At 41.6% G+C, this 25,968-nt stretch overlaps 1 protein-coding gene across 1 annotated transcript; it reads left to right on the forward strand.

The window, feature by feature from the left end:
- The first annotated feature begins 1,148 nt into the window (after nucleotides 1-1,148).
- Nucleotides 1,149-25,698, forward strand: TNFSF11 (TNF superfamily member 11). The gene is made up of 5 exons (XM_069802647.1): nucleotides 1,149-1,440; nucleotides 9,023-9,190; nucleotides 15,980-16,025; nucleotides 16,108-16,206; nucleotides 24,211-25,698. The coding sequence occupies exons 1-5, from the start codon at nucleotides 1,216-1,218 to the stop codon at nucleotides 24,630-24,632; spliced, it is 960 nt and encodes a 319-aa protein (XP_069658748.1). The 5' UTR covers nucleotides 1,149-1,215; the 3' UTR covers nucleotides 24,633-25,698.
- The last annotated feature ends 270 nt before the right edge of the window (nucleotides 25,699-25,968 follow it).

Below are 25,968 nucleotides of genomic sequence, written 5' to 3' on the forward strand. Positions count from 1 at the left end.
CACAAAATGGGCTAGTTGGGCACATAATATGGATCTGCCAAAGAGATAGTCACATCTCCAGAAGTGTAGATAAACTGATGAGGGAGGAAAGAGTACATGGAGGCAGGAGAGGCTATAAATAGAGAAACCCTAAATGAGCAAGTATATGAAGGGGAGACTTGACCTAAGCGGGACCCCAGAGGACCATGAGAAAGAAAGTGCCTACAAACCGTAGCATGACTTTACGAGGAAGAGGTTTCGGTGTTGAATGCAAGCTGAGGCGTGGGGAGCGCAGGACGAAGTTATTCCTAACGAAGGGCTTGGAAACGCCTCCGCAGCGGACCGGCTGCCTGAGGGGAGATGGGGAGGCTCCGATCCGGTTCCAGCGGCAACCAGTTGTCAGCACAGGTCTCTGCCATTCCTTTACCCCAGTCCTTTAAAAAGACTCTGAACCGTGTTGCCTGTTTTGGACAGCGCAAGTCAACACCCTTTGTGCTCGTTTTTAGCCTGGCCTGAGCGCGGAGCGAGTTAAGACATGGAGGGGTTGACGTCAAGGCCTTCGGTCCTCCCTGAGGACCTGGGACCCGCCAAAAGGGGCCGGGGGATGACCGAGAGGGCCCACCCCGTGTGCCTGCTGCTTCCAGGTACCCCGGGATTTTGGGGAAAAGGACCCTCCGCACACAACCACTGTCTCACAGAGGCCTCGCTCCGCTGCCGGGGCCGCCCCGGGGTGCACTGCAAACCTGAGCGGAGGGGCGAGGGGCAATGGTGAGGAGGGGGCAAAGGGAGGACGGCCGGCAGGAGCAAGGGCAGCCTCTACTTTGTTCACTCATGGTTGGAGAGGAGGCGAAGAGTTTCGCTCCGAGAGGAGGAGCGGCCCTAACCGCGATCGCTGGGCGACCGGCCCGGCGGTGGAAGGAGGCCGGGGCTTCGGGGGGCAGGGGCGGGCCCGACCCGACCCGACCCGACCCTCCCGCCGCGGGCCGGCGGGGGCCGGTCTCTGCTCGGGGAGGGGGCGGTGGTGATGCGTGTGGCGGCGGGGAAGGAGGGAAGGGGGGGGGGGAAGAGAGAAAAGCAGAGGCACGCCGCCTGGGGCTGATTGGCCGCCCACTTTATAAGAGGTGCCCGGCCGGGTCGGCGGGGTTGTTTTTTTGCCGAGGTTGGGGAGCTGCCCGCCGAGCCGCCGTCCGCCTGCGGAGCCTTCTGAGGCGGGGGGGGAAAGCCGCCCGCGGCGCGATGCGGCGAGCCAGCCGAGACTACACCAAGTACTTGCGCGGCTCCGAGGAGCTGGGCAGCGGCGCCGCCCACGACAGCGCCCCGCCGCCGCCGCCACCGCCGCCGCCGCCGCCGCTGTCGGCCCACCCGCCGCCCGCCTCCCGCTCCCTCCTCGCCGCCCTGGTTCTCCTGGGGCTGGGGCAGGTGGTCTGCAGCGTCGCCCTCTTTCTCTACTTCCGAGCTCAGGTAAGAGGCGCCCGGAGAGGGCGGCGGGGTGAGGGTGAGGGGGGAGGTGGCGGCACCTTCCCGCCTTCCCGGCAAGCCGCGCTGTGAGGGAGAGGGCGGCAGCGGCCGCCTCGCACCTTTCGGAAGGCGAGGCGGGGAAAGGTCCTCTCGTCGGTGGGGTTGAGGCGATGGATTTAAAAAGAAAAAAAAAGTCAGAGAACACCTTTATCGGGCTCTGAAGGGGGCTCAGCTTTGAGAGGGGGGTCAGGACGGAGGGCTCCCGGTACCTTGCCCTGTCCCCTGGTCGCTGGAGCTGGTCAGCCTGAGGTGTTCTAGGTAGTGTGGTCTGGCCTGCGGGTGCGTGTTGGGGCGCAGGGTTTCCCAGCGAGGTCGGACACGACCCCGACTCAGGGAAGCAGCTCGATGATCCATCGCCTGAAGTCTTGCGGGGCTTTGGTTTTGAACGATCAGCTTTCCATTGCTCACCGGAGAGGGCTGTGACACGGCTGAGGTCTTTGGTTGCCGTAAGTGTTTCACCAGCGGGAGAAATGTCTTTAAGGGAAAAAAAAAAAACCAAAAAAACCAAACCCCAAAAAAGCCACCACACGCCACCACTTGGGACCGTTTGTCCTTCAGACCACACAGGGGCCCTGCGGAGCGGGGTCTGTGCGTTAGCGGGCATCGGCCGCTCGTTTCTGAAGAGGAAAGCCCACCAGGCCGCAAGGCTGCCCTGGGAAGCTTCAGAAGAGGCAGCGGTGTGCGCAGAAAGGAGCACGGGGAGGTACCGCTGCGGGGGAGCTGAGGTGAAGGAGCGGTTAGGCTTTCGGAGAGAAGAGGAGCCCGCTTCTTGGAAACGGCTCGGCTGGCTGGCTGGATTCACTCGCTGCTGTGTCTTAGCTGCACGGCTGAGCCCTCTCAGAGGAAGTGGAGGGCTGCCAGCTGGTTGCTTCTCAGGGCTAGGTGTTAGCTTTCTGCCTGGCTCTTTCGTTGGATGCTAATTAGTTCTGTTAATACGGGTCTCGCTGCCTTCATGGAAGTGGTACTTCTGTTGTGCGTACTTTTCATCTGAAGTCAGCGGGGAGTGGAAACCTGTTTCTTTTGGTTTACTTTCTAGGTAGATGCGCTTGATCTTGACGTAGCAGACTGGATTTATTAAAGTGCACTCCGAAAAACAGATGTTGCACAAATGTAAACCCACTTAAACGAATGAGTGACTATCAGATATACAGTAATGCTGCTGATTGTTTATTATGCAGGCCAATTCATATTTTCTTACTGACAATGGCTTTGTGTTTGCCATTTTTACAAAAATAAAATGGAACAGCAGTACGGTACTTAGTTAATCATATCCTGTATGCTTCAGAAGAGTGACATTTAATTTCTGGGACTCGTTGTAAAGCAGCTTAAAGCTACTTGTTGGCTTGACAGTGAAGTAAATTAATGCCTCCTTCAGCTTGTGGCAGAGAAATGCTTTTCACTCCAGATCTGCATGAACTTGAAACAACATCTTTGTCAAAACATAGCTCGTAGAAATGCACAGCTATATATTGATTAGTAGGCTAGAGAGCCACTGCAATCAAAACAACTAATCGAAGTGTACTTTTTGAAAACCCTGCTTTTCCATTCTCTTTACCTACCCCCCCACCCTTACTAAGGACTCTTCCTGATAGGTTCATGTCAGTGCTTCACACATGCCTAACAGAGGGTAAACAGAGCTTTCTTACCATAATGGCTATTTTTCTTCTGCTTCCTTGATTTAAAAAATTGCATAGTCTGGGAGTAATTCTACATTTGGCAGCTTAATTCTCTTGCCAGTTTCTTGTTCCTGTAGATTTGGAATAATGCTGTTGGATGGAGTCCTTTGTAAACTTGAACTTCTGAAACATCTAAAAGAGATGATGTAGCTAGATGTAGACTTGACTGAAGTCATTGCCTGAAACGTTTCTAATGGAGAAATGTCTTCTGTGCCATCACTGAAAAATAGAATAATAAGTATGCTTTTGAAGTAAGTACATAATTCATAATAATAAGATATGGTAATCCATACTTGTTCATCCGTTTCTTATTGTGAAATAAGATAGATGGAAAAATATAGTAGGTTCTGCAAAAATTAAGTCTTATTTAACTGTCTTGCAGATGGTTTTATTTATATGGGACATGATCCGACCTCTTTCTTTTGAAAAGATTGCTGTCAAATTTAGTTGTATTAAGCTATCTCACTTTGTACTTTTCAGTACAAGTTTCAACTATCTAAATTTGTACTGTAATAACAGAACCTAAGTATAGTGATGTATTTTGTTAAAATAATGAGAAGTTAATAGCAGAAGCTGTGCATCAAAAGATTTGAGTTGTTTGGTTGGTGAATTAACCAAAGGTGAATTAGCAAGATATTACTGTATAGGCTCATATTGAGAAATTATGCATTTTACAAGCTCTTTAAAGCTCTACCTAAGAGGCTGAGTAAACTCTGACTCAGTTTTACCATACACATTTTATCTGTATTTGCATAAAATCATTTGGGCTGGATCATGACACAATATGAGCTGAGACAATAGTTGAGGTTTTGGTTTTTCCTTAGTTTTGTTTATTTTGTGGCTTGAGCATTTGGAATTTCACAAGACACATAACTAAGACTGACACTAGATTTTCACGGGTAAACACATGTTTGTGGCCAAGAAATAATGCAGCGCAATGCAAATGAGACAATGAGCTGGTATATTTAAAAAGAAAGAAAAAGCTAAGAATTGAATTTTACCAATATTCTCGTAACAGTGTTCTGAAATGTAAAAAATTAAGATGTTCTGGCTTTTCTTTTTGGACCATCTTGTGCAATGTGCTGAATCCAAGAAAGTAAACACTAACAAAATGTATTGGTCCTAAGTGTTTATTTTGCTTATACTTCATGAAGAATATTTGCTCATGATCAATGAAAATGCCATGAAAATTTACTTAGATACTCAGAGCAGCTTGAGATCATCATGTAGTAGAGACTCATGCGCAGCACAAGGTGAGAGAGCAAAGTATTTTGTTTAACTTTCACTGGTAAATGCTGAAGTATAGTCTCCAAAAGCTTTCCTTTTAAACTTTTCTTTCTGGCCCATTTCCTTAATGTACTTAGATCATGAAAGAGTAGTAGGAATCCGGTCTAACACTGCCTGACTGAACTGGAGGGCAATGGAACAAGCTGGAAGTGCTCAAATCCACACGTGGGGGCTGGATGTCTAACTCCCATAGTTTAACCTAGAACTCCAAGTTTATCCATTTTTCCCATTAAAAAAAAAAAAGTCTGTACAAATGTTAAGTATTCTACCATACTGAAGAATTCACACTTGGATAAATGGGGACTGGGAAGTCAGATTTTTATTGTCATTTCATGCATCTGTGGTACTCTGACTTTGATTACAGTATGTTTTTAAACAATCGCCTTTCAGACTTCATCTAAAGTTTTGTGAGTGTTCTAGAGCAGTGGCTAACAGAAAACAGCTTGCTGGGGGTCATTAGCACTTTTTGGAAGCCTGGAAGAATCCCTTCTTGGTGGTTAAGAAAGATCATGGAGTGCAAAGTGATACTTGATAATCTGGAAATTGGTTTAAGTTTGAAAATAAGTCTAAGTATAAATGTTAAACATTTATTGTAAGAACTAAGTACAGAATGTGATACTGTAACATTGTGTAATTGAGGCAACATTTAATAGCTAAAGGTGTCTGGAATGTATTGTATCTTTTAAAACCAAACAGAATCCTTTTAACATCGAAAAATTGGTTCTTAATTCTGTAAATTCATTTGGTCTCGCCTACAATGCTGGAGTTCATTTTGGCTGCCCTGAGTTAGGTGAAGAGAGTCCAGAGATGCAACTAGAATGGTGAGAGATGCTGAAAATCAAGGGGCACCGAAAGATTTGATCTGACTCCGAGGTCAGATGCAAAGGATGTATACACAGTTGTAATGTAGGAAAAATAAGCTAGACACTCCTCTCTTTAAATAGGTTAATTCCTCTAGGGTATTTAGCTTACTTAACATATTGTAAAGCTTTCTCCAATATTTTTGGTTGCATCTTGATGTTTCTTCCAGGTATTAAATCTTTAAGACTTCGTGCTGAAGGTCTCTGTGCCTTGCAGTTTAGCAAGCTGCATCCTGTAGACCGTTCCGGTATTTCATCTGGCTCTTCAGAAGTTCTTAATACATGTCCTTGAAAGTTTTGATGTGCATAACTTCTTGCCCGCAGTTTTGGTCTCAGTGCTTGGGTAATGTCTATTTCCAGCCATGGCAGTTCAGTACATGTTCTTTGTAAAGATAAAAGAAGCGGGATTTCCGAGAATGCCTTTTCAGACAAGCAAGCTAATTTCCATGGTTAAATGTGGTGAAGACTAGGTATTCTTTGAAAAAGGTAGGGGCAATCAGGTAGGCTAGCTACTCCCAAGATCAGAGCTTCAGCTTATCAAACGCTAAACCTCTGGAGACTTGCAGTTTGTCAGGAGCGGCTGCACAGCTTTAAGTTGCTGAAGCTATCAGTTACAGTGTTTCCATTAAGCTTTCAATCTTGTAACTGTAAGTGCAGAGATGCTGGTTTTCTGTCTTAAGCCTTCAGCAGATAAACTATAATCTGAGTAAGTGCTTCTGTACAATCTGCTCTTGCTGTTCTGGCACAGTGTTGTGTGACATATTTGACTGATTGCTGATGGGTGATAGCTCTAAGTCTACGCTATGCATGATTTGTCATGCTGGACGCTCAGGCCTTTACAAATTTCATCATCCTTGTGTTGTAAAACCTAGTTTTCTTGTCTACTTTTCAAAAGATGTGTTTAATAAGTCCAAAACTGGGATAATAGTCTCTTACTAGTAGAATTACTGATAAAAATGAGTATCTAGCAGTTATTTGCTCTGGTTTTCTACCTTCTATCCTGTGATGGGTGTGGAGGGGAGAAGACTTAGATATCCAGATCCTGTTGAAGACCCTAATTCCTGCAGTTCTCTAACAACCCCAGCATAAGAGGCTACATCTGCAATAATGGGTCTTATTTTGGGTCCCTCAGTACCAGAGGCATATCAACAAACTGGAGAGAGTCCAGCAGAAGACCACTGTGATAGGTAGGGACCGTAGTGTATCAGAAATGGACAACTGGGTTCTTTGAACCTAATGAAGAACAGACGAAGGTGAGGTAAGCTAATGACTGTTTTTAGCTACCTAAAGATGGAGACAGGCTCTTCAGAAGTGCACAGCAAAAACAAGAGGCAGTCATAAATTGCAGCTAGCAGAACTGTAGCTGGTCATCAAACCCAGTCTTTTTACACAATAAAAGTGGTCAAATTGTAGAACAGTTTGCCCAGAGAGGTTGAAAGTCTCCATCGATGGAGATTCCACAAAGCTTGTCTAGGCAAGGCCTTGACCAACCTGATGGAACTTACAAGTTGGCCCTGCTTCAAGCAGGGGGCTGGACTAGAGACCTCCAGAGGTACCTTCCAACCCAGGTCATTCTGTATTAACTGTCTTGTAGCAGCTGTTGGTAAAAATTTTGTGCTTCATTTTTTTTCCTTTCAGTTTACAGTTGATTTTCTGAGTTCTGGATACTAGTGGAGCATACTGGGAGAGATGCTTTTAGGGTGCAGTTTTACAGTCATTAAAACTAGTGCTGCCTTCCTGCTCTTTCATTCCTATGCCTGACCCTGTACTGGCTCTGATGTTTGTCTGATACCTGGAGTGAGCTGGTTTCAGGGTGTTAATATTTCAGAAAATTAGAGCAGCAAAAATGCCTGCCAGGTTATTGATTTGGAAGAGATTGAGAACCAGGAATGAAATTTTGTGATAAAGAAGGTGAGAGCACAGAGGTGCTGGTTTAGATCAGCTTAAACAGTTAATGGGATTGCACTGTACTAGCTGACTTCAGAAGTCATTAGTGTAGTTTTTAGTGCTTAATTCTTAGAGCTGTAAAGACTATACATGGATTTTCTTTCGGATTCAGCTGTGTCAGGCCATCCCAGGAAGATGGTACTGCCTCCAAGCCATTCTGTAACTCATGTCTACCCCTCTGCTCAAAGCTTTGGCATCTTCTGATCTTCAGGTGAACCTTTTCTGACCTGTTTCATTCCAAATCTGCAGGGATAACTGAAACAGCTAAACTAGGGGCTGGCGTTGGTCTGAATGAATTGGGCAAACAGCTCTCATCTGGAGACTTCAGCAGAAGGATGGTGAAGGAGGGGGCAGGGTTTGGTGTTGCCATCTGTGCAAGAAATGCTTCTCTGCAGTGTGTGCCTGTTGGATGGCTGCCTGGCTGGTGTAGACTTAAAATTCACCTCTGTAATCCTAACCTTATGCTTTTAAGTTAACTCTGTTCTTCTTTGGGGTTAGGGAGTCGAATTCACGTTCGTGTGAGCAAATGATATAACATGTTTGATTCACACTGGCTGTTTTGTATTCTGCAAGACTTCCTTTTGATGTTCTGTTTTGTTCAGTGCTATGTTAAAGGAAACTAGACACTGGTCAGGCGCTATCCATAATGTCTTGGCATTCCCTCATCATGTTTACAAACCTTTTGTAATTCTCAGATAAAATTGTTCCTTTCACCTTATGCAGAAAGACAGAAGTAAGTGTTCTTTATTAGACCGGCTGATACAGTTAGAGAGCGTAGACAAGGTTTTGAGTGCACAAACCCTTCTTCAAGCCTGAAGTAAAAGTGGTATAAATACGAGTTTAAAACAATTGCTGAGAGTCTTAGGCCATCTCTGAAAGCTAGTGGTTAATATTTCTTGAGTGTAAAGTATATGGGGTATAGGAAGAGAGGGTGGAATGGTTTAAATAATATTTCTGCAATTAAACTCTGCCAAGGCACAGTCATAATCCTTGGAATATCCTTTCAATTTATCTAACTGATAGAATTCAGGAGTATTCTAAACTTACAGTTTAAAAGTATACTTGATTCAATCACAAAGACTGATTGCTAAAAATATCTTGCAGATATTCTAAATTTACCAGTCTTTTTCCCATGAAGCAGAGGTGTTTATGGTACAGTTTTATCATCTTTTAGTCTTTCTGAATCTGTGCAGTCTTACTTGGTGACTGTTTCACGCAGCGATATATCTCTTGCCCACAAAATAGTTTCAGTGACAACTGGCTTCTATTCTTCTGTTTCTCCTCTTGAAAATGATGTACTAGGTGTTGTACATACTTTCCCCAGGTTCCTCTACTTGGCATTTGTGTGTCGTCTTGCAAACTATAGTTTTTAGAGATAGGATGGCTATGTATGTTGCCTGCTAAAATAACTGTGATATTGTACTGAATGGTCGAAAAATGGAATTCAGGATTATTGATTTTACTGTAAGAGTGGGATTTATCTTTAACTTTTGAAAGTCACATACCTAGTCTAAGCTAATGAACTAGGCAGCTCCAGAAGATAATTCATTCTCCTATCTCACACGCTTGTTGGATGAAATAAACTTCCATGTAGGGAACTTTTTCTCTCTTCATTGTTTACAATGAAAATTTAGATAATAAACTTAGCTAGGTGCCAAACTTTCAGATGGTTGAAAATTCTCCCTGACTTAGATGCTTTTAATGTGTCTTGGACAGACACTTAACATTGTGGTTGTGCTTACATTTTTGTTTCAGATGGATCCTACTAGAATTTCAAAAGAACACGCACACTGCGTCAGGACACTTTTTGGACATCAAGAAAATACCGATTTGCATGATACAACCTTTGAAAATCAAGAAGGGAAGTTAATGCCAGAATCCTGTAGAAGCATGAAGCAGGCTCTCCAAAGAGCTGTGCAGAAGGTAAGTGGCAGACAGACTGTGTGTTCCTTTATTTTGTGCTCCTGCTGAACTTACAGTTTTTCTAACATCTGTATTTGGAGGTAAGTTCTATATTTTCTGGTGTTCAAATAATACCTGAAGTTGCATCCAAGAGCATATTGTGTTTACTCATGAACCTGGTAGTGGTTAACCAATTCTGTATTCAAACACATTTTATTTTTTATTTTTTTTAAGAGAGGAAATCTTGAAAAAAAGATTTGAGAAAACTATGATTGCAGTTAGTTGATTGGCCATTCTGATATTTGGATGGGCCAGGATGGTAGTAATTTATCCTAATATTTGTATAGGTTTGCCAACACTTTGGATGTTCATAAAAAAGGACAGTTCCACATTTTTTTTTTAAAGCAGTCTTCATGACTCTGTTTCTGACAAGATTCTCCCAAGTCAAGATCATCAATAAGCAAAATATTGCCTGAAAGACAGAGGAGATAACATTTGCTCTCATTTGCTCTTGTTTCTTACTCTTTCTGCAGCCCCAAATGAGGGATAGTATCTCCTTTTTCTTTTTTGAAAGAACTTTGCCAGTTCTCTGTTCTGTGCAGACCATTCCTACACTGGCAGAAGAACTACTTTGCCATAGCACAATAACTGGGCAGTCTTTGCCCAGCAGTTGAGAATGACAGCTTGTTTCCAAACACGAATAACAAAAGTAGTCAGCTGAAGAAGTCAGCCCTAATGCGGAAGCCTAGGCAAGCTGGATATATGTCACAATCACCTCTTACTGCAGTTACTGCCTTTGATCTCTTTGTGTGTTCATGATAGTGTTTAGTGCTAATTCTGTACTATTTAACAGCTGAATGTCTGTTATGGTATTTGGTTTTCCTGGATTACCAGGTCCATTACAACTTCTTCACGTCTGCATAGGACTGTCAGTTTTTCATAAAGGGTACTACATTAGATTTGAGCTGAACTCACATACACTTTAGAGAGTGAATTGTACTTGAGTTAATTATATAGTACTTTAATTGTGCTAATGTAGTGTTTGCTTTTAACAGAGTACCCTGAGTGACAGATCTTTTTGTGAACAAAACTTAAAGAAACCTAGGAGTTCATGTCTTGTTCCTTTTGCTAGCCACCTCCTTTAAAAATGTAAGCGAAAAAAAAGGGTTAAATCTGTAGGATTAGTTCTTTCTTGCAGCATTTTATAGCGACTCTCACACTACACCTACTTCTGTGTGCTGGTACTAGACTGCTTGTTCGTGCAGCTCCCATGACAGAGTAAGGAGCTTGTTACAGTAAGTGAATGGGAAGCCCTGTATTCTGGTCATTCGCTGCTGGTTACTCAACAAAGGCATTGGCTTTAGTTGAGGCTGCATATCCTGCCATTCTGGATGGAGGTTAAATGCTGCAATGTCCGTGGCGAAGATAAGTAGTGAGTAGGGATAACTTTTTTGGCTGATGACCATTAGTTTGAGAACAATAAAATTTCCCTTGCCAAAGTAATCAGACTGAATTTTCTTTGAATGCAACAGAATGTATTAAGTAGCTGTGTCACTGTTCTGGATGCTTTGTTGTCATATATTGATGACACAGAGAAAAATAAAGATAGGAAAATGCTTGCCTGGGGCTACACTTGCATCTTTTTGGTATATCAGAGAAGTGAAAGAAAGAGTGTTAAGGCAAAATTGTACTTTATCATGTTCTGTAAGCTCTGCCTTTCATTGGCTCTCCTACAATGAAGGGCAGATGTGCAGCTGAATCTTACTTCCAGTTGTGCTAGTCCTTTATGTGTGGGAATGCAGCTAATGTGACATGAAAGAGGCTTCCTATTGTCTGTGCTTTCTTCACTTTCCTGAAGGAGAATCTAACCTGTGTGTGTTTTAAGAACCAGTATCCTTATCTGAATTGGCAGCATGTTAGGTGACTGAAATGGAACACTTTAAAATACCGTTTGTTTTGTGATTTTTTTCAATATTTTGTCTTTTGCAATTTAAGCTGTTCAGGAAATGAAAATAGACAACGTGCTTTTGCTCAGGTTTATGGTCTGGTTACAGCTTTTAGCTTACTGCGCTGGCTCTCATCTGTTTCCTTTGCACACCTGTAGACCTAGTGCTTAAATCTAAAGCAGGGATTGATGTTGAAAATGAAAGCGCTCTTATGAAAACCAGTGTAGTAGGGCTGCAAGGTTGGGTCTAGAAACATTTGTCTCCTGCAAAAAAACAATTAAAGATGTTCTTTTAATCAAAATCTAATGGTGAATTCCTTAACATATTCCAGGTTAAAAATACTACTTAGGGAGCAGCTTAGTAAAAAGCACTTTTTCAATATTGCGTATAAACTTTGAAGCAGACAAATAATATACTTTCCTAGCCTGTTTGCTTTATTTTTTTTTTTGCGTGTAACCCTAAAAACCTTTTGACAGTCCAGATGCACTAACCACAGTTCTTACGAAGTCTGTTATGAGCTTGAAGTAGAAAGGACTACAAACATATCTTGGGTCAATTCATAAGTAACTTCTCTTGGCAATGCTCCCAGTTTCTAACAGCTTGGGGAGTTCAGGCGTAAACTAGTCTCCCACATGGCAACAGAGTACTTTGCTAGACCTCCAGGGCAGCACTTATAAAGACATCTATATACTTAGCAGATGTTTAAAGTGCATGTACTTATGGACAAAGTGAAGGTTTCATGAGTGATTGCCGTAAGTTGTTAAAATTTCACAGTTTCCATCCTACAACCTTACATGCCTTTTTTTTTCTGCAGGCAATGGACTACTCATTTGGATAGAGGTTGTAGTGCTGATCTCTAAACTATCTTCTGATGAATATCGGTTCATGTACTTTCCATTTCACTTCCTTCCTGATTAGCATTCTTCAGATTGCTGAATTTCCGGCAATATAATCAGATACTTCTTCCTGTTATTAGCTGGACTTAAAGCACTCAGGTAGTAGAAGAAACAACGACATAAAGGAGCTTTAAGATCACAGCTGAAGCAATACATGATTGTCCAGAGGGGTTCTCTTCTGATTGGTCTCAAAAGGCTACTTATAGCTGCTCAGAGTAGGTACTGAGATATTGTAAAAGCCAAAGGAGAGGAGAAACTGTTCACAAATGTCACGTGTTCAAATGTAGCCTTATCTCTGCATCCTCAACATTGGACATAACTTGAAGACCAAGAGTTGTTTTTGTTTTGAAGATACTGAGATGCTAAGGGTTAAAACCTTCAGCCTGCTGTGGATGAGGAAAGAGCAGTTCTTAATCCAATCTTAATCTTATCCATGCACTTAAAGCATGATTTTGAGCTTTTAAAATGTGAAAGTTTTGCAACTTCCCAATGGCCTCTTAAATTTTTTGGATGAAGGAAGACACATTTTTCATTTTTGTGACTGGCTGCTTGTCTGTTGTTTAAACAGTGACTGTGTGAAGGAGGTTGGAATGTGGGAAGCAGGCCAGAAGAGTTGACTTGGTGGGCAGTGAGCAAATGATGCAAAGGTGTACAAGTGTGGCTTATCATAAGACTAACAGAGTGGTGTGATGTTTGTGTACAGTTTTTCTAAAATTAAGTTAACAGCTTGGTAGTGCACATGGTTCTGTGGGTGGCAATCATAAGAGAAGTCACTAGTAATATTTTGTCAGCAGTTCTCATGCCATTATAGCAGTGTCTTAGTGACAGGTTCTGTTGAGCTGTTTCCACATTCTTAATGGTAGTGTACACTGTGATCAGGTATGAGATGCTTAAAGATATTTAGGTGCTAAAGAATGCAGTTGATACTTTCAAGATTTGGAAAATCCTAGCTTTTAATTTCTTGCAGTAAGGATACCAGGGGATTTTTATAATCCCGCTAAGAGCCATCTTTAGATGTCTGGATATCTTCACACATCCATTGAAAAATGTGGTCCTTGATTCCTTCAGGGACAGAAGCAAGTACATACTAAAATGTTTTTTTTTCTATGGTAGGTTGTGTATCAGCACCTTGGAACTGTAGGAGCATGAAGTAAAAAAATGAAAAGAAGTGTTGGACTACTTATTCTTCAGGAGGAAACCCACAGCTCGCTCTCTATCTAGGGACAGGTTCATATATTTCAGCTTCCTTTTGGAAGCCTGGGCAACCGAACAGGAAGGAATATCAGAACTTTGTGGGGCTGGTCAGAATCAAATAAAGAACTTGACCCTAGTCCAGTGTTTGGAGAACTCAGCTGATGGAGGATTTCTGTTTTCTGGCCACAGGCTAGCCATTTCTAATCCAATGACAAGCACACAAAAGAACCAATGGACATGAGCCAGTCTCCAGCTCTTTTCAGTGTGTTAGTGTTGGGCTCACACTTATAATCTCCCTTTCGTTGTAATGACACTTTCATTCCTAATTGCATAGTAGCATAGCTTCAAGATGAGTACAGGAGGGTGTTCCCATCAGAGAGAGATGCTCCTAGAAAACAGGAAAGTAGGCTCAAGACCATCAGGACAAGGAGAGTTGTGGACCCAAGTCTTCCTGGGTAGCTGTTCTGCTTACCAAGTGGTGATGTTGCAGATGAACAGCACCACCAACAGTTAGAAAGAAACCAGCTCAGACTGCATTTCATGAGGACCACAGCCTTTCTGCATGGAAGATGAGCTGAGTCATGCTGCTAGATCTCAGAAGGTGAGGTCCCCAGCTGCTCAACCTAGAGCATCTTTGGAAATGTGCAGAAGCAGAACTCTATACTCCTAAGAAAAATGTAGGTTAAGAGGAGGATAACAATTGGCCAATTCAGAGACTTCAAGGGCTGTGCAGTTACCAACCATGGGATTTTTTTTTTTTAGTACCAGTTTAGATAATAGGAGATTAAAATGTACATAGCTCTTTTTGGATCTGCCCAGTAGGCTCTCCAGGCAAGGACATTTTCACATCCCCCAGAAAGAAAGGATATGAAAGCAGATTCCACATCTGAGAAGTTTCTATTAAGAAAGCAAGAAAACAAAGGAGTCTCCTGTTTCTAGGGAAAGGGTTGGGAGTAGGTGTGGTGCAGTAATCTCTGAGAGTGTGGTCCATCTCCCAGTCTCTTCTGCCTTAAGTCCTGTTCTCTTCAGAGGCCTTTGCCACTTTTCACAGTATCTAGTGCTTGCAATTTTTTGTTGTCTTCCTACTTCTGATGAAGTTAAAGAGCTCAAGCGTGGCTAGAGGCTGATGCTGGTGTGTAGCTCCTAGAATTGAGCTTCATTTTCGTGCTCCTAGAACTGACATTGAAGTAGGAAGATCAGAGAGGGGAAGTGAATGTGAATGGGGGAGGTGGACATGAGTTTTGCTTCTTTTGAAGTTGCAATTCTTCTGCTTTTCTTCTCATCTCTACAGCAGAAAGCATCTTAATGATTCTTATCTACAAAATCAGCATACCTCTGCTGAAGTATTATGCTTTGATAGTCATACTACAACTTCCATACTGCTGTGGCTTTTCATTTTGGTTTAACATTTAAACACCTACTGAAAGGGGAAAGTGAGAGTAGTAAATGCATGGGCTAAGGCATTACAGGTTTCACTGTGGCTGCAAAATTACATAAAAGCAGGTCTTCAGGTGTTTTCAAAGCAGAGTTTCAAATTCTAAAACACTGCAATGATTGAGAGCACAGTGGAACATTGCTGATGTGGCCAAATCTGAGGCATATTCCATATACGTGGTATTGAATCAGACAAACAGCAATATGTGTGACATAAAGACAAAACAAAGGACCACTGTCAGGTTTCAAAGATAAGATATGATTCACTATCTTCAGCAAAGTGTTTCCTTTTACTAAACATCTTGATGGCTCCATGGTATGAGGTATTCTGAATAGCAAGTAAAATATTACCCCTGTTTTTTAGAAAACAGAGATGAAGAGAGTCATGGGGTAACAGAGGACAGAACTGAGGACTGAATTTAATATTACCAAGGCTCAGTCCAGGCTTGTAACAAGAACAGGCTGCTTAGATTTTTGAAAACTGCTATTTGTATGTTTTCTCAAGAGGAAAACAGATGTGGATTATTAAAAGCAAGTCTTTTTGTGGTGCCTGATGTCTGTTACTTGTGCTGTTCTTGGTTTTGAGTAACATGGGTTTCATTCATGTTAAAATTCATCTGCAGTTTTGAAAAATGCATACTTCAAACTCTGGCACCCAGTCCATTTGGCCCAGTACAGATGTGGAAGATGCTTAATCCTTCAGTTCCTTCATACCTTGTTAGAAGTGAGCTTTGATTATAAAGCCTTGTAGTCTTGCAACCTTCCCTATTAGTGGTCAAGTGTGAGGGGTGGAGGTTTTTATTTACCTCATCATTTTGCTCATCACACATGAAATTTAGAGCTTAGCTTTCCTTAGTTGTTAGTGTGATTACACACTAGTCCCTATGTAGAACTGCCTCTTCTGTTACCTTTTGACCCCAAGTAATTAAATCTGTTCATAAACTCCAGTGATGCATTCTTAGCAGTCATTGTTTCATTATACTTAGAGAAATATTCCAAGTACAATAAATAGGAAAGGTTGTAAATGTCCTGTCACCACTACTTCAATAAATAGTGCAGTGATCATACACACCATCATTCCTATTCACCTTTATCAGAAGTGTTGGACAGAGGAAGTAATTTGGTTGTGGCAGCTAAACTGTGTGTTCATGTTATACATCATGTAAATATGACAGTATGTATCCCAGGCATCTGAATATATTGTAGGTTGTATAACCCCCCCATATATATATATATATATATATATACACACAGAGTGTTGTAATTGGGCAAACTGCCTGCAATACACTAATATTACAAACCCAAGACAACATCAAATCAATGGCTCTTTCTTATTTTAGGAGGTGCAGCGTGTCATGGGAAGAGTGCCACCGAGACCAGAAAAAGGTAGGTGCTGGTTTATGAATAAGAAATATTTTAGTTCTGCTAAACTTGTCTTTCTGAGGTAATGTGATTCTTTTGTCTCTAGCTGCAATGGAGGCATTAGGAATGGATCTGTACAAGAGGAACAAACCTGAGAAGCAGCCGTTTGCCCATCTTATTATTGATGATAAGAATATTCCATCTGGTAAGTTCAGTTTTAAGTGAATACTTCCAATGCTACTATAAATGTATTAAACAGTGAAGTATATGAAAATAGGTCAGCAATACTAGCAACAGGCAGGGATATCAGAAATGACTTTTGATAGTGAGAATAATTTGGATGCGTTGAAGGATTTTGGAGGCAGCAGGAGTAATGTTAACAGGAGGATAGCTCCCCTTTGCCTCGGGTATCTTACATCAGTCAGTTACCTGCTAAGTGGCCTCCATTTCAAATGACCAGTTTTCATGGTCAAGCTCTTAGGGCTTGGCCCGCCTCTTTTTGCTGTCTTCAGGTGAGGAATGAAGATATGCATTAAATGCTCTCCTCTGAAGTTTCTTATTTTCTTTGGCTAGTAGGGCCCATCTGGAGTTCTTCACTCACACTGGACATCAGCTCTATGTATATATACACACAGATGTTTGCATACATACACACATACATACAATGATATACCAGTACAAAGATTGGCCAGAATTCAGATATTGCAGGTTGGAAGATGTTTAACTTCCATTGAATCTAAGATTATTTTTTTTTTTGTGTCCTGTTGTCAGATGAAGAAATGTGTTATCTTCTGTTGTAAAATTCAAGAATGTCTTATGTCCACCTATTCAACCCTTCACGGCAACACTCCTTTTGTGTGCTGAAGTGTAATTGGGTCTGTACTGGGTGACACAGCATTTGTCTTCAGGGTGGATCTGGAAGCTGAGAATCTTATATGAATACACAACACACATGCATGTCAGGTGCCCGTCAGTGTAAGAACTTGTCGTAAAGGAAGCACATCTTTCATTTTGAGGTGTTGAAAACCTAGAACTGCAGTTCCAATGTCATTACTATAACTTGCCTGCTAATTCCCTGCCTTCTGTGGGTGTATTGCACTCTCATAGCATAGAGCTGAATTGATAGCAAGTGTTTCCTTCTGCTAACAGCATGTTGAAAAGGTTTTGTCATATTCCATTCATTATTATGTTGCAGGGTTGGTATAGACTTTTTCATATCAAGACTCCCAGCGCCTTCCTGATGTTCAGACATGCCAAAGCTTCACAAGGGTCTGTCTGCATCCATCTAGTCCAGTAGCAGGAAGATCAAAGATCATAGTGTTGTAGTCTGAGCAACAGGGTTTCTGGTCAGTGTGTTGACTTGGATGCAGTATGTTTCTGAGCTAGTGAGTAGGGGAATAAAGTGTTCCTGTGGCTTTTATCTGCCCCTGTGGTAAAAGGATGGCACTTTTTTATCCTGCCAGAGCTCTTATTCTCTACCCACAGGTATCTCTGGATGGCTTTGGGAATATCCTTGCTAGTACAGTATGATGGAACGAGACATGAGTCTGCCTTGGAACACTCTCCAGAGGAAAAGATTAATTCCTACAATTTTAAGATATCTTAGTACTGTTTCCTTTTTTGCCCTGGGGCATTGTCAGTTGAGATTTTTCTCTGTATTTTCAACGCAACAATCATCATTGGTGTGGTAGAGGTAAACTACAGTTTATTCTGAAGCTATTAGAGAATCTAAAGATGGAAGGGGGCATTGATCACTACTGTTACCTTCCTCTGAAGATGTATACATTCTGCAGTACTGAACTCCTTGTTAAGCCATGTGCATTGCTTTTCTGTTTTATATAACCAAACCGAAGGGGAATGCTGTGTTGAGGCTTGAAATCTGAGATTTCAGCAGCCTGCATAGTAATACCTTGCTCTTGCTCTATTTAAAGACAAAGTACTTCTGTACACAAGGTGTTAGTTTCTTGACTGAAAGGATAGGATTCTTTCTGCCTTCAAGTGCATTGGCATTGCCAAGATCCAGAGCTTTATAAGCAGAGAGCTTAAGCAGCTTGTCAGATGGCAGTCAGAACTTCTACAAGCTTTCTCATTAGCTCAGATGCCTCCTGACAAGCTTCTATTTCAGTCAGATTTTGGCTTTTGACATAGATCAATAGCAGAAGATGCAGTATCAGTAAACTTGTCTTAGCATTTTGTCTTTGGAAGGATTCAATTAATTTAATAATCATAGAGACAGATCACTTGTATCTACATAAGTAGAGTGTGTCAGTGTCACACTTTGTGAAATCTACCTTTTCCTGTGGGGAATTTATTTGCTGTCTACCTGGATGTTGCTGTAAACTGTATTTTTATCAGGGCTAGCAGCTGAATAATTTTTACTGTTGTGCATCACTGCATTAACCTTCTATGGAGTGATGTAACACATCTCTGAGTAATGGCAAGGAAGGCATTGCTCTTGCTTGCTGCCTTCGCTTTTTTTTTTTTTAATAGCACAGGCTGCAGGAGCTCTCAGAAATACAATGCCTGTGACAACAAGCTGCTTTGTTTCTCCTTGGAGCAGATCAACCCCTTACCAATGTGATGAGTTGGACATAGTCCCTCCTGATTTGGCACATATGGCTTTCGCCTCTTTTGGAAGAGCATTGCCAGGATGTTAATCATGAGCACAGCCTCTGCGGTCCTTGTGGGATTGCAGCAGTGAGGGGCTGCATCCATATGGATAGCTGGAACCCTGAACCTCCTGGTTGTGAGGCGCTTTAGTATCATGCTCACTGGTATGAGGCATTAACCACTTAGCTGGGTGGCACAGAGGTTAATGACAGGCATGAAGGATGAAGAATTTGCCTGAGGGTCATCAGGAGTTTTTCTTTCCAATCCTGTTTCCTCTGACTGCAAATGGCAATTTCTATTTTCTTCCCCTGATTTCAGATCCTACATATCTGAAATCCTTCTAAATTGTTTTATGCCATCTGTGAGTCTGGACAGATCTGTTCCTAGTATTTTAAGGTTCTCTGCTGTCATTACTCTGACCCAGAATAACAAGGTCAGGAAAAAAAAGAATCAGTCTTCATCACTGTTAAACAGGATTTTATTTTAAGTAGTTTGCTACTGAATACCTTTCATGAAGGGGCACTGAGCAGTGTCTGCGAGGAAACATTTTCCTTTTACCTGGTTCACAATAATATCAAGCTCCAAATGGACTTTTGCAGCTGGGGGGAGTGTGAGGGAGGGGGAAATAACCCTTCCCAGATGTTGGTGTCCCCACCCATCATTTGGCTGCAGAAGCCATAGTGGTTTGGCTTGCTGTGTGTATTTTTTAGGTTTGCTGCCTTAGGTTAAAGCTGGATGCTTGCTGGCTGGTTTTAACCAGAGCTCACTATAAATGCTACCTAGGTTTTAAATGAAAACAGTGAATTTTGGTTTATAAATTGATTACAGAAATTAGTTACAGTTTAAAGGAGAAAATCACAAACAGAAATAAATATAAATGCTAAATATATCATTTGGGATGTGAATTGATGCCTTTAGCTGTCTAAGAAAACGCTGTAGTAGTCTGAACTATTTACAGCTACAGGTTCAGCTTAGCTGCCCTTTGCCTGCAAAACAGCTCTTCTGAGCAAACAGTGCTCTGGTCCTTCCCTCAGGCTTTTTTTATACCTGAAAGCTACTAGGATGCAAACGAAATATCAATACAGGGCTACTTTATCCTCTGTTCCCCTCCCATCATCTTCCTTCTTACTAATTAATTTTATTGAAACTCATTTGTATTAGTCTTGGTTCACGCTCACAAATATCCAAGACATTGTTTTGATTTGTCTTCAGTTACTAGGAAGATTGTGTGTTATCTTGACTTTTTTTATAGTGCTTTTTACCATGTCCAGAAGGTTATTTTACTCATTATCTCTCTGACCTCTTCCTTCTCTGTCAACATGACTTGCCTTGTGCTATTTTTTTTCATGGCTCCATAGCAAATTTTATCACAGAAGATACTGTATTGCAGCATTTCTGACTGTCCCATGGCTTGGGTTATGTTTCAGATCTGCTGATTTATGGACAGCTGATTTGGCACTTCTATGCTTAATTTTTTTTCCTCTCCCTGTGTTTTGTGGTACTGATTGTTTTGGTGTCTCCAAATTTGGCTGTATTACCACCAGAAGTGCTGAGAGCCTGCTCGCCCCTGCCATTAAAAGTTGTATGGCATAACTCCTACCAGTGCATCTTTGTGCTGCGCTGCTGGCTGTGGCATGCCTCTTTTGAAGCTCTGAATTGTGGCAAAAAAGCCCATCTGCCTCAGTTAATACAATCATAGCATTATAATCTAGGTTCGAAGGAACTTCCAGAAGTTATCTAGGCAAATCCTCTGCTCAAAACAGATAGGGTCATCTTCCATCATCTCTTGGCTTGTCCCGTCACCCGACCATGGATGAATGATGCGTATTCCCCTCAACACCAAAACAGTGTGAACAAACTTCACCCAGAGGCCCCCTCAGCATCTCAATTACATGTGACTGTGGCACCTATTTTCTCTCTTCTCCCTCCTTCAATAGAGAATCATGCATTTCTGTTAAGGGTTTCTTCAATATTGCTACTTGATTAAGACTGGCAACTAAAAAGTTTACCTGCCAAGTAAATAAAATCTGTCTAGCAACTACCCAGTGTGCCACCAGTCAGTCACAGCATGCCAGCATGCCTTTCTGTTCCGCAATACATTGACATTCCTGTCCTGTATCTCTGATGTGCCTCTCCTGCGATCCAAGCAGTGACTTCTTGCCTATCGTCCTCATCTTGAATGTAGCCCAGCCTTCTTGGGGCAGTATTTCTGGCAGACTTAACACTGTGCACAAGAAGTTCTACAACTTCCTCAGCTATCCCCAGTGCTTCAGTGGTGTATTCTGGTACCCCTACCTCAGCATCTCTTGCAGGTGAATAATTCCAGGCTAAGAGACTTCATCTTAGTGTGGCTTCCAATTAATTGATGGTTTTCAGAGGGTTTTTTGAGGCACTGCATGGAAGATGGCTTCTCTGTATGATTTTGCTTGTATAATTTCTACCTGGCTGCACTGGAGCCATAGGGGAGCAACTATTTATGATCTGCCTTTGACAGCCTGTGCTATGCTCAAGTCTTTGTGGAGGAGTGCCAGAAGCTTTTTGTTCTGGACTACTATTAAAGTATTCCTCTCACATGCAGAAGTTGCTGCCCTTGGCAGTTAGGGAAGACTCATAGCTCTCAAATTCCCCTGTTGCTACTTCCCCTCACTTCTTTCTTCACAAACAAATCCAAGAGGCATCTTTTTAACTAATCAAATGTACCTGGGGCTTTTCCCCAGCATGCTTGTGAGCACTGGTGGTTCTGGGGCATGCCTTGATACATACTTGGAGGAGAGGGCACTGGGCCCTGCCATGTGCTGTGGAAAGTTTAGTGGGAATAGGTTGTTTTGGTTTGATGTTGGGAGAATAAGATACTGAATATTCCAAGCAGGCATTTAGATGCACTGGGAGCCTAAGGTGTAAGGTCCTCTGGTGCCTGTATGGTCCCACTGCTGTGGGAGGGAGTAAATGGAGTTAGTCTTGTGTGTTGAAAATTGCTAGCGGTTAGGAGGACAAGTTGGCCAACTCTCATCCGTTGTGTTATGCCCTGTGTATTACACTGAACAAATGGTAGAGTGTTAGTGGCTTGTGCATATCAGGAAGGGTCAGGGCCTGTGTGGCTTTCTCAGGACAGTGCTGTTTCCTCTGTGGGTGTGCCTGTGGACCTTGCCTGGATCATCTCCTCCCACTGTTGTCTGTTCCTCTGTTTTTGCAGGCAGAGGCTGTCAGATGAGGTGGGTGCTATAATGGGATGGTGGTGATGCTGGGGAGCTGGAAGGGACTGTGGGATGTCTGCTGCAGGGCATGCTTCTCAACAGAAAATACTGTGATAAACCTCTACATAATACACATGCCATAGAAGCAAAGCTATCTGGGCTGGTGTTACAGGCTGCTTCTTAACACTGTGCCACCAAAACCAAGCTGAAGTGTCAAATGTGACCAGGTCTGGAAGGAAGACTCAAATGTGCTCTCTCAGTGCCTATCTGACCTCCTGCCAGGCCACCTCTTAGCACAGCCTCAATAGTAGGATCTAAATGAAATGACATCTGAGACTTGACCAGCTTGAAACCTCCAGGAGATGATGCAATGTGGCTACTTGATGATAGTACCCAGGAGGTGCCTTTTGGGCCAGGGCTCCTGGGGGACGTTTGTGCCTGTGTATCTGAAGTTAGCTTTCAGTGACAGTGCTGAGCTGATGAACTAATCAAAACATCTCCAGTCTCTCAGCTCCTTTTCCCTTCACAAAGCATTCAGCCACCTTAACAGATAAGGGACAGCTTCCTGTTTACCAGGCCACCATCACGTGGGCAGAGCTGAAAAGGCTTAGTACTTGTTAGAAGGAATTCAATAATGCTTGTTTACTTATGTTAATTCTATTAATCTGTCCTTTTTGGTAGTCAGATTTGGTAAGTGTTTGTCATGGTTTAACCCAGCTGGTAACTAAGCACCACGCAGCTGCTCACTTACTCCCCCCCACCCAGTGGGAGGGGGGGAGAGAATCGGGGGGAAAAAAAAGGTAAAACTTGTGGGTTGAGATAAGAACAGTTCAATAGAACAGAAAGGAAGAAACTAATAAAGATAATAACAATAATAAAATGAGAATAATAATAATAATAACAGAATTGGAATATACAAAACAAGTGATGTACTATGCAATTGTTCACCACTACTCACCAACCGATGCCCAGTTAGTTCCTGAGCAGTGATCCCCCCAGGCCAACTCCCTCCAGCTTATATACTGGGCATAATGTCACATGGTATGGAATATCCCTTTGGCCAGTTTGGGTCAGCTGTCCTGGCTGTGTCCCCTCCCAATTTCTTGTGCCCCTCCAGCCTTCTTGCTGGCTGGGCATGAGAAGCTGAAAAATCCTTGACTTAGTCTAAACACTACTCAGCAACAACTGAAAACATCAGTGTTATCAACATTCTTCTCATACTAAATCCAAAACATAACACGATACCAGGTACTAGAAAGAAAATTAACTCTATCCCAGCTGAAACCAGGAAACTGTTATACATGTATTTTGATTCCCATATGCCTGATGCTCTATGGAGAGACAGAGAGAATATTATCATAATTTTCTTTCCTAATTTGTGGATCTCCAGCTTAAGACAACTTGAAGAGACTGTTCTTCTCCCAGCATGGAATATCAGCTCATAGTTTCTAGTTTGAAACTTAAGATACTTTAAAATAAAAAAAAAAAAAGGAAAGAAAAAAAAGAGCAATGCATCCAGAGTCACATCTGTCTTCCTAAAGCTCTTTTTCTAAGACCTTCCACTAGATATTAGACAAGGAATCTGAGTTTACCTCTTGAATAGCTGTAACTGTCCAGCTATAGGTATTTGTACAATTATCAAAGAATTAGGATTGTGCTGTGGGCTGCTATCCTATTGATCTAGGATATGACTAAACAAGCATTGGCTTAAGTCTAAACATTGGTTTTGCATAAAGAGGTTTGTTATGTCATAAATACTTGAAGTGCTACCTAAAGTCTGGGCAACTTACTGTGTAGTACTAAAGATGCACAATTGTACTGATTTTTTCCTCTCTTTTTTTTTTTTGTGTTCTCAAATGAAAATATGTTTACCTTTGTATCACTGCAGTAACAAGAACATAAAATATGGGAAGGTTTCATAAGCTTTCTCTCTGGGGTATTATCAGTTTAACTTGTTTTCAGATTTTGTTTAGTTATTCCTTGCAAACACTTGCAGGTTAAAGACTGATGACAAGACTTACTGTTTTTCATTAGTCATTTTTCTTTTCTCCTCTCAAGTATTTGTTACTTGAATAAAGTGTTAGGTGGAATGCAATTTCTATACAGAGCTTGTTACATGATCGCTTAGCATAATCAAACTATTGGCCAGGCAAGTGTTTTGTACCATGGTCCAGCAGATGTTCTGGTGGGAGCACAGACAGTTATAAATAGTAAGCCAAATATGGCAGTACATGATGAAAAAAGGAAATTTCTTAAGAATTTTTATCTTAATTGTCTAATATTCACTTTAGCTTATATAACTGTAGTTGCTGTTGATTCTAAAACCCAAGGATTGCTTTCTAAATGTTGGGGTTTGTTAATTGTTTTTAAATAATTGTGTTGTTTTTTTTTTCTCCCCTCTTCAGGAACTCGCAAAGTGAACCTCACGTCCTGGCATCATGACAAAGGCCAGGCAAACTTATCAAATATGACATTCAATGATGGAAAACTAATTGTTAATCAAGATGGTTTTTACTACCTATATGCCAACATTTGTTTTAGACATCATGAAACTTCAGGAAACCTGACTAAGAGAGGGCTTCAGCTGATGGTTTATATGACTAAGACAAACCTTAAAATAAGGCGCTCTGATGTGTTGATGAAGGGAGGAAGCACCAAATACTGGTCAGGGAATTCAGAATTTCATTTTTATTCTGTAAATGTAGGAGGGTTTTTTAAATTAAAATCTGGTGAAATGATAAGTATCCAGGTATCAAACCCATTGCTACTGGATTCATCACAAGAAGCAACTTATTTTGGGGCGTTTAAAGTTAGGGATTTAGACTGAATCTTTTTTTAGTGTGCTGAAAACTGTTTGAGTTTTCAGTGATCCAGAAACAACTTGAAGACAGAACTGAATATCTTTTGCAACCCAATTGCATCTGTATAAGCCATATATCTCTAAAGACACGTTTTTTTGCCCTGTGCTGACTCCAGCAGGAGTCCCACAAATGCATAGAAGGGCAAAATTACATAGTTCTCCTGATTCAGTCTTACAGCAGTTTTACTTCATATGTCTCCACTGGCTTCAGTAGAGTCATTATGACTTTTACATTGGTGTAGTTGAAATCAGAGCAATTAATATTATTGAACTTCTGTTTCCAAGTTCTGCCCTGACTTTCTAACCTGTGCTACTCGTACTAGTTTTGGCGCAAACATAAGGCAGGGCAGAACTTGGCTCCCAACTTGCATTTAGGGCTCAGTTTTGCTTGGGGTTGAGCGTTCTGACCCTGAGACAGCAAAGGTTATGAAAGTATGACTAATCTCATTGCATTTGATGTGGCTTTTCACATGCTTAGTTAAGTCTGTTCTTGCTTTGCTGGATTAGGGTTGGAGAGCTCAGGCCATGGCAGAAATGAGTTGCAGAGCACCTAAACAGTTCAGCTTAAGTTTTTACCTGATTAAAAGGGCTATTCCAGGAAGAAGGGAGATCATCTGGCTGTGCAGTTCTAAAAGGTTAATTATAGGTCATTTTTATTATTGTTGCACAGCTAATTGCAAATATAGATTGCCAAAATACAGTGTGCCTTTAAAGTATTTCATTGTGCCAGAACCTGCAAAGACATTTTTTAGACAAAAAGTATGTATTTTTATATTCTGTAATATCTAAAGTTATATTTCAGGTGTAATGTTTTGTGTAAAAAAAAAAAAATATGTAAATTATATTGTCCTATAGTATTTGATACAAAATATTTAAAATCTCTTGCCGTTTGTATATTTAATGTTTTGAATTGTTTTTAATGTACAGACATGTTAAACTGGTGCACTTTTAATCCCAATGGGAAAAATTGCAGCTAAAAGAGGTTGTTTGCAATTAGCAAATGTAATATATATCTTTGTTCTTTTTAACTTAATAGATTGCTGTTAAACTTGTCAGTATTATTGGGAGGGGGGGAATCACACCCATGTCATGAATAATTACACCAGAATGCTGGTCACTGGGTGCCTTTCAAACCTGGAGAGTAATAGACATTACAAAGCTGGCATTGCCTTAAAAAAAATAAAAATTAATACATAATAAGCCACAGAAATGTATTAGGGGTATTTATAGTTACCGAACAGGCATATTTTCCTACAACAAAATCTGCAAGTTGTAAATTCTGCAATTGAGTAATGACTTTTTT

Source organism: Haliaeetus albicilla, chromosome 15 (genome assembly GCF_947461875.1).
Source record: "Haliaeetus albicilla chromosome 15, bHalAlb1.1, whole genome shotgun sequence".
Lineage (NCBI taxonomy): Eukaryota > Metazoa > Chordata > Aves > Accipitriformes > Accipitridae > Haliaeetus > Haliaeetus albicilla.